The 9,761-nt window shown below is 40.0% G+C and overlaps 1 protein-coding gene across 9 annotated transcripts in view; it reads left to right on the forward strand.

The window, feature by feature from the left end:
• SGSH (N-sulfoglucosamine sulfohydrolase) overlaps window positions 1–9,761 on the forward strand; it is a 79,984-nt gene that overhangs the window by 14,716 nt on the left and 55,507 nt on the right. For 6 of the 9 annotated variants that reach the window (XM_072414952.1, XM_072414953.1, XM_072414955.1 and 3 more), the window contains exons 3-4: window positions 3,078–3,183; window positions 9,331–9,481. The exons of 1 other annotated variant lie outside the window; for it this stretch is intronic. In XM_072414952.1, coding sequence (XP_072271053.1) covers window positions 3,078–3,183; window positions 9,331–9,481 — 257 coding nt within the window. The remainder of the gene's footprint in view (window positions 1–3,077; window positions 3,184–9,330; window positions 9,482–9,761) is intronic. 2 more of the 9 variants (XM_072414959.1, XM_072414960.1) reach the window with 1 other exon arrangement.

Below are 9,761 nucleotides of genomic sequence, written 5' to 3' on the forward strand. Positions count from 1 at the left end.
CACGGTATTTGTCATATAAGACGCACCAACTTTTCCCCCCCAGTTTTGGGAAGAAAAAGTCTTATACGGCAAAAAATACGGTAAGTTAAATTGGCTTTACATAAAATTTTATTGATAGATACATAGGTCTTGAGATTTGAACACTGTCTTTTTCAAAACCGTCGCGTATTGTTACAAGGGAGTTCTCTAGGCAACAACTAGTAGATCTTATGAAGATGTTTCAGCACAAAGACTTTAGGGAATCATTGGAACCAATATACTATGACATTTCACAGATATAATATACTTAAGCTCTTACTTTTTACATTTAGTGTGGGTGGTGTTGACCTGACCTCGACCCCACCTATTGTCTTTACATCTCCCCGGACCTTTGAACGCCCAAGCCGTTTGCCCTGACCTCAGTCCATGTTGACCTTGTCCCTCACCAGCAGCCTACCCTGCACCTGATCTTTGGCTGTCTCCACACTGAAGACCTCTGTTCTGCTTGCCTTTTGCGGGGGGAGCCTGGGAACTGCAACATGGCTAGCGGTGCGTGGTGCTCTTGTGAAGACCAAGAGCCGCTTAGACTCCTAGCCCAGGTAATCTCATGCCAACTGCCAGGGGGTGCAGCCCTAGCAACGTCATTGAGTGGATGCGCAATAACCCATTTTTTGTTTTTTTTTTTCAATTTTTCTGGTTCTATTTTGCATGTTTTCCTTGAAAATAACATAATATTTAGGGAAAGGTATAAAAGGGGTGAAAGGGAAAAGTCATAACTGAATGAATTCTTACCAGAGGGCGAGCATGTTTTTATTCTCCTATTTTGTGTAAAAAGCTTATGTGATGGGAAAATGGATGGTATCTTTGAATTTAGCGCCCCCAAAAAACATAAAGAACAGTAAAAACAGAAATATTTAAGAAAATTTAAGACAATAAATTTTTGCCAGGGGTTTAATTAAATATATTAGCTAACTGATGTGGTAAAGCCTCTAGTGCTTTGTGATTGACTGAGCAAAGGGAAACGCTCAAGTGTCATCAGGGTTTCCCTTTGCTCAGCCAATCACAAAGCACTAGAGGTGAATGGGGGAGCCTTGTCCTCATTTATTCCCTAGTGCCCGGGGATCCCTCACGGTCAGGAGGAGTCCCATGCTTATGTCATGAATGCACCCATGGGAATCATTCTGTCATTGGAAAAACCTGTAAAAAAAAAAAAAAAAAAGTTTATTTACACAAAACACACACATTCAATCAAAATACCTTACCATTAAAGCATCCTCTTATTTTTTTACATATATTTTTAACCCCTTCAAGGAATGAGTAAGGCGTTTTTTATGTACCCCTGTACTCATTCCCTGAAAGAGTTAAAAGTAAAACTTTTATAAACGCTTATGTACAATCGCGGCAATTCGTGGTAAAATGCGTCATAGGCGTTTATAAAAGTTTTTTAGCGTTTTAAAGACAAGCTTTAAAACGTTTGTAAAAGTGCAAAAAAAGCATATAAACGTGGTAGGAAGGTTTACATGCGTTTTTAAAACGGTCCATGTAGACCCAGTCAAAAAGATGTATTTTAATGTAATCACATGTCCAGCATCACCTTCCCCTGTGACTCTTGGGATTCAGTTATGTGATATTTTGGCTACAAAAAAAACAGTTTGTACTTGTTTTCTTGTTGAAATTATATAAGCCCACCATGTGTCGCTGATTACAGGTCCTGCTCTGATTTAAGTACTAAATAATTAAATATCTATTTACGGCTACTAGTCTAAAGCTACGTACACACTTCCAATTATTATCGTTGGAAAACGAACGATCCTGCACGATATCTACGAACGATCGTATAGCACCGATCCTGCACATAGAGATAACGACACGATCATTCGTAGATATTGTACACACAATAGATACGATCGTTTGAGCGATAGAGGAATTATGTGCACGACAGGAAAGTGAACGAACGTTCGTTCATCACGCATGCTCAGCACATGGACGATCAACCAACGACCGTACACACGAACGATGTTTAACGATCGTCGTCCAATCCGATCCGCCGGTCCGGTCGTTCGTTTCCAACGACTTTCCTCGTTCGTCGGCGTCGTTGGTTACTTTTTTACGAACGATTTTTTGCCCAATCGATCGTTCGTTTTGAACGATAAAAATTGGAAGTGTGTACGCACCTTAACATGTTATTACTGGCCTGGGGGCTCCTCAGCCAGTTTTCTAGTAGTAGGTAGGCAGTGCACAGACCAGAATTTCTAAAGAGACTCTTTCTGTTTAAAACTCTAATAAATAATTTAGGAGTCTAATGTCACTCAGGGAATATATATATTGTGACCTTGCTGTAGGGGAATTGTTAGTGCCAGCAGTTTAAAATGAGGCAGTATAAGGTCAGTTTCTCAAACAGTTCAGGCTCCTGAATGCTCCTGCCTGAATGTTTTTCCTCCTGAGCTCATTTCCCTTTAGGTTTTGGGAAACCACTAAGCTCCCTGCAGTCTGCTGCTGTGATTCTAAAAAGAGCACCTAGGCTTTCTAAGTTCCAGGGGATGACCCGGACATGGACTGGGTGGCCAAGGAACCCTCTAAACTCTTTGTTAGATTTATTTTAGATACTTGCATTGTTATTGGAAAATGTCAGGTGCCAGTTTTTTGGATTTGGGTTTAGAGTAAAGACAGAGGTCTTAAAACTGTTAGTTATGTAATTGTAATTTCACCAAGACAGCTATTGCTTTCATCAATTTTGTAAAAGAAACCTTTGGAGATAGTAACATTGGATATGCCATTCATGACTTGTTTTTTTAGACTTGTTCACACCTCACGTTATTGTGCTCATACCACATTGCATAAACATGCATTTCCTTGTCCTGCCATTCATTGTTAAAACGGAATGCACTACATAAAAATACTGATTGTCCAATTTTTTCTTAGCCATGGGACGAGACACATTTCCTTCCTTCTTTTGGCACTGTGTTTTGTAAAGTAGCCCAAAACTGCTGGTGTGAATAAACCTTATGGGTCAGTAAGTCAAGGTTTCAGCACAAGTAAGCACCAGGAATTTATTTATGTATTTTATGTTTAGTAACCCAATAACATTTTTTGTGCAGCACCAAAATGGTATTTACGGCCTTCACCAAGATGTTCACCACTTTAATTCGTTTAATGATGTAAGGAGTTTACCTCTACTACTTAACCAGGCTGGCATCAGGACAGGTAATTAAAACATAAAAACAAAATAATAAATAATATACAAAAATAAATATATACAGTGTATATGTGTGTGTGTGTGTGTATATATATATATATATATATATATATATATATATGGACAGGATGTCACAGTACTTAATTAGTAAGATGTATCATTGTGTTTATAACACACCCAGATTCAGGCATTTTATCAGTTAAAAGCTCCAGGAAAGTTTAGTTAGTTTTCCATAGTAATGTTGGAAACTGGAAAAGCAGTTTAGGGTTCTGGAGCTGGTCAGGGAAGACATGGGAGGGGTCCCTGACCACTTGATTTATGTCTAGGTTTTTTTCTGCCTGTGCAGCCTGAGCTCAGGTGCACTATTTAGCTCACACTGAACACTAGGGTGTTCAGAAAGTCTTTTATGCAGTAGGCAGCTGGAGGCTGCAGAGAGAAAGTGCTCCAGAAAGACGGTTGTCAGGGAAAGTTCCAGAGACTGTTGCCCATTTTTATTTTTCGACTTTTATTTGTGCTTTTTTTCCCTTTAGACGAGTTAGGGCTTATAAGTAAGTTAGTCATGAGCCGGACAGGCAGACGCCTGAAAACTTGCAATCCACCTACTTGCCTTGGGTCTCCCTGCATGAGAACCTTAGGCAGCTCACAAGATATATATACATAGTAGGTTAAGGTTGAAAAAAGACATAAGTCCATCAAGTTCAACCACTGAGGAAATAAACATATCCCAGATAAAAAACCCTATAAGACATGGTTGGTCCAGAGGAAGGCAAAAAAAACCCTGGTACAAATTGCTTCAACAGGGGAAAAAAATTCCTTCCTGATTCCATGAGGCAATCGGATATTCCCTGGATCAACAGTCACTGTTCTTTTTACTTTAAGGCTCAGTACCCAGTTAGATACTGTGCTTCTAGAAAAACATCCAACTTTTTTCTAAAGCAATCTATAGAACTTGCTGAAACTACTTTCTGAGGGAGCTGATTCCACATTTTCACTGACCTAACAGTGAAGAATCCCTTCCTTCTCCGGAGCTTAAACTTTTTTTCCTACAGATGCATAGAGTGCCCTCCTGTTCTGTGTAATGTTTTCAAAGTGAATAATTGGTAAGAGAGTTTTCTATATGGACCATTTATATATTTATACAAGGTGATCATATCCCCCCTTAAACGTCTCTTCACAAGGGAGAATAGATTCAGTTCGGCTAATCTCTCCTCATAGCTGAGCTCCTCTATTCCTTTTATTAGTTTAGTTGCCCTTCTCTGCACTATCTCCAATTCCACAATGTCCTTTTTGTGAACTGGTGCCCAAAACTGGACTGCATAGTCCAGATGTGGTCTGACCAATGCTTTGTACAGGGGTAGAATTATCTCTCCATCTCTGCAGCCTATTCCTCTTTTAATACCTGAAAGTACTTTGCTAGCTTTAATATTGCAGATTGGCATTGCATGTTGTTAATAAGTCTTTGATCTTCCAGGACCCCCAGGTCCTTTTCTATTTCTGACTCCCCCAAATGTTTTCACCCTAGACAGTGTAAAAAGCATGCATGTTATTAGCTCCCAAGTGCATAACTTTACATTTATCTATATTAAATGTAATTTGCCACTTGGCTGCCCAACCACACAGTACATCCAGGTCTGCTTGTAGATTATAGACATTCTGTATGAACTTAATTCCATTACATAGTTTGGTGTCATCTGCAAACACAGAATTTGTACTTTTAATCCCAAACTCTATATCATTTATAAAGATGTTAAACAGTAAAGGTTCCAACACTGAACCCTGGGGTACACCACTAATACCCTTTGACCAATCAGAGTATGAATCATTTTTTACAACTCTCTGGATGCGGTCTTAAAGCCACTTCTCTCTCCATTTACAAATTGACTTTTCTAAACCTATTGACCCTAACTTGCATATTAACCGTCTTTGGGATAGAGTGTCAAATGCTTTAGCAAAGTCCAAGTACACTATATCAACTGCTACTCCACTGTCTACCTGTTTACTTACTTGCTGATAAAAAAGAGAGTAAATTTGTTTGACAACTTTGGTCTTTCTTGAAGCCATGCTGACTATCACTTATAATATTATTTTCTAGCAGAAACTTCTCCATGTGGTTCTTTATCAAACTTTCTATGACCTTTCCAACTATGGACGTTAAACTAACCGGTCTGTAGTTACCTGGTAATGACTTAGCTCCCTTTTTAAAGATAAGAACCACATTGGCCTTACGCCAATCTATCAGTACCTTGCCAGTGACTAAAGAATAGAAGTAGAAATAATGACTTCAGAATCAGCTTTTTGAGGACACGTAGATGTAATCCATCTGGTCCTGGTGCTTTGTCAACCCTAATTTTTCCCAGCTGTTCCTTAATCATATCAATTCTGAGCCATTGTGACTCATTTAAGGCAGTGACATTGCTATTATGAATTTGGACTTGAGCTCTGCCATTTCCCTTTGTGTACACAGAGCTAAAAAAAAAAGTGTTTAGTAGATCTGCCTTTTCTTTATCCCTAGGAACCAACCCAGCAACGTCCTTTAAGGGGCCTACATGCTCAGATCTGATCTTTTTGCTATTAATATATTTTTTAAAAATTTGGGGGTTTGCCTTACTTTCCTTTGCAATCTGCCTTTTATTTTGAAGTTTTGCACATATTATCTCCTTTTTTAACATCAGCTGTGAGCCACATAAGTTTTCATTTTAGTCTCCTAAACTACCCATTGGAATATATTTTACAGTGTGCTTTTGTAGAACAGACTTGAAATATTCCCATTTCTGTTCAGTACTCTTGAGGACAATATTGTCTCCCAGTCCAAGTCACAGAGAGACGCCCTTAATAATGGAAAATTTGCTCTTTTAAATTTAAATGTTTTTATCTCTCCTGTTTTTTGCTTCCTGTTTACAGCTTACATTAAATGAAATCATATTATGGTCACTACTACCCAGATTCTCTTTTATATGCACATTTGGTAAAAGCTCTGCATTGTTAGAAAGAACTAGGTTCAGCAGAGTATCATTTCTAGTTGGGGCTTCTATAAACTGTACCATAAAATTATCTTGTAATAAATTCACAAATTTCCTCCCCTTTTGCTGTTTCTGTAGTGCCATCACTCCAGTCAATGTCAGGGTAGTTGAAATCTCCCATGATTAAAACTCTTTCACTTTTTGTCGCTTTTTCTATATCTGTGCTAGTAGTTGATTCTCTATTTCTTCCTGAGCACTGGAGGGCCTATAGCAGACTCCAATACTAATTTTTGTATGTTATTCAACCCCATATTCAACTCCGCCCATAATGCCTCAAGCACATTGCTTGTTCCATCTGCAATTTTCTTTTACTTTCACTTTCAGATCACTTCTCACATACAGACAGACACCACCACCCTTTCGTTTGACTCCGTCTTTACGAAAGAGAGTATACCAAGGAATATTGACAGCCCAGTCATGCAAAGAACAAAGCCAGTCATAATTCTCCTCACTCATTAAAGCTTCCAACTCCTCCATCTTGTTTGCTAGATTTCTAGCATTGGTGTTCCAGAGAACATAGTCTTGGAGGTTTTTATCTTCAACTTGAAACCTAGTTAACTAAACTGATTTTAAGGATTCTCTATCTTCCATCTATATAGTCTTTGGTTCTTACATGGACCAACACAGCTGGGTCTCGTCCAGCCCCTCCCAGTAGTTTGTCCACTCGGTCCATCACATGCTAAACCTTGGCCCCAGGGAGTTAGCAAACCATTCAGATGCAGGGATCCGAGCGACAAACTATTCTATCCCTCCTCCTGATCATAGAATCCCCCATGACTACCAATTGTCTTTTCTTTCCTGCGTTTCCCTCCCCACCACTACTAGATGTGCTGCTCTCCCTGCTGTTAGGGGTAGCAGTAACATCTAAAGTTGCCACCACTGGGTCTGCCACCTACACATCTTCACATAACTTTGCAAACATGTTGGGATGCTCAAACACAGGGCTGGCCTTCCTTTTCTGGGAGCCCCTAGCACTCACTCTAGTTACATAAACCCAACTCTCTACATGATCATCCTGATTAACCTCTCCACCCTCCACATGTAAGCCATTAACTGCCTGCTCAGTGAGCAGGAGACCCCTCTCAAGGTGATCCAGTGATTTCAGTGTTGCAATCCGCTTCTCCAGCTCTGCAATGCGAGATACCAGAAAGGCGACTTGCTCACATGTGTCATAGTGGTACACCTAGCAGTAATTCAGCACACCCTTCAGGTCAAAAGGAAAACTGTCGGATTTACACGGAAAAATACTCTGCATAAAACCTGTATCTGGGGCAAATGTACCTATTATCCTGGATGAAACCCTGGGTCTTCATTGGCCAGCTGTGTGTATGTGTGTGTGTGTGTGTGTGTATATATATATATATATATATATATATATATATATATAATATGCAGCACATGATTCTCTCCTGCTGGCAGCGGATCAGCTATGTAACCCTTTGTCTGTGCTAATGAACATCTTTCTACAGCAGCCGCTCCTCCATCACCTCAATCCTTAGTGGATGGCTTCAAAACCTCCCCTCAGGCTTTTGCCAGTGGCCATGAACATTGTGATCTAAAGACCCTGATCAAAGCACTTCATACTAAATAAGACTTTGAGTTATATGCTTAATGTGTGACCCAGGGCTGTCGCTTTGTAATTGCAGAATTGTGCTAGGACCTAGGGGGTCAGGATCGGGATATTAAGCGAAAGATCTTTGATTTGCTAGAACAAATTAGGCATCAATCTGATCTAACCTCAGAGCTTACTGCATTTATTCATCAATTGCTGTTCCAGCAAGATCTTGAAAACCGGAGAAGGCATAATACTATTAGAATTAGAGTGATGGCCCTTTTTAATGACTTACTCCACCAACCTAAGGATACCTCTTTTGATCTTTAAAAGGATTCACAGGGCATTTGGCCCTCAACCAATCAACAGCAACTGACCTTGTGATATCATCTACCTCATTCATTACTATCAAATAAAGGAAGGGAATACGCAGGCAGCTAAAACCCACATAACCATCACCTTCGATGGGATCTTGGTTAAACTTCTCCCGAGCACGAACCACTAGGACCATTCTACCACAGACCTTTTTTTCCTTTTCATTTTCTCCCTGAATGGATTTTGCTAGTGCCCTTATCACTACTGGTACTGTATAGTAGCAAAAAGCATTGCATAAGTAGTTCAGATATTCTAGGATGACACATTCATATGCGCTGTCACAAGTAGGTCTTAATAGTGTGGAGAAGACACCAGATAAAAGTTTACACAAAAAGAGCTGGACAGGGCCATAGAAGAGCAACAACTTAACAGCATGACCAATATTATCGGTATTTGAGTCTTGTGAAAAGGAACACTCAGCACTGCCAGAGCCCCACAACGACTTCCAGTGGGCTACATTTTTCTGACCAAACTGTCAAAAACAGACTTCATGAGAGTGGCATGTGGGTGAGACATCCAGTAGTATGAACTGTGTAGCTTAATTGGATTTGGCAAGACACACCAGGTTTGACATATACATTATGTTCTCTTAACAGATCAGAGCAGGTTCACCTTAAACTCATAAGATAGACATGAAAGAGTCTGGAGATGCCAGATGTGGATGTTATGCTTTCAATACTATCATCCAAATCCATAATTGATTTGTCAGGGGTTCAGTAATGGTCTAGGGGCAAAAATACCCTTGGAGGGCCACACAGACCTCCACATATTATCTGTTTGTAGTCTGGCCACTGTTGGAGACTGGAATGAAAAAGACCCTCAGATCCCTTGCCATGCCTTAAGCTGGTGCACTGGGTCCCCCTGGTGTAAGACAAAGCCTCCTGGTGTTACCACTCCGCCCGCAGATCATCTGTCCAGCAGCCTGCAGCATTCTCATCCTCCCTTTAGCTGTGCAAAGATGTGCCTTTTTTAGCATCCCCTGCACTTCCTCTGAGGCTGTTCACAGCCTTTCAGGAAATGTGCAGCAGCAAATTGGGCAGTTTCTGGATGATGAAGGCACTGAGGTTGTTGACTGCCAAATTCTACAGCCCTAAATCCAATACTGACCCTCTGGGATATTGGTGCATCTGACATGGCCAAGTAATGTCAGTCAAGAAATGTCTAGGCCTGTGTGTGTCAGTGTTCCTAACTGTGCTTATTTTCTACAGGAATAATTGGAAAGAAGCATGTAGGACCAGAATCTGTCTACCCATTTGATTTTGCCTACACAGAAGAAAATGGCTCAGTGTTGCAAGTTGGACGGAACATAACACGAATCAAATTGTTAGTTAGAAAATTTCTGCAAAGTATGGATCAAAGGTGAAAACTAATTAGGCTTTTTGGACCATAGACAAAGTCCTATTAAGTTATAATCATTTTATTGTATTGTAACTGCACTGTCCTACAGGTTAAGATACCCTTTCCTAATTATGCATTTTAATGCATATTGACATATGTACACAAGTAAGCCATTTAACCACCTGGGCGTTACACTGATGTCTAGGTTTCTGTACCAAAAGCGTTACAGGTTTTAATGAATTTTTTTTTTTTTTTAATTGTAGACCTGTAACTTACAGAAATATGTCCGAACAGGGTTCTA

This window comes from Pyxicephalus adspersus, chromosome 6 (assembly GCF_032062135.1).
Source record: "Pyxicephalus adspersus chromosome 6, UCB_Pads_2.0, whole genome shotgun sequence".
NCBI lineage: Eukaryota > Metazoa > Chordata > Amphibia > Anura > Pyxicephalidae > Pyxicephalus > Pyxicephalus adspersus.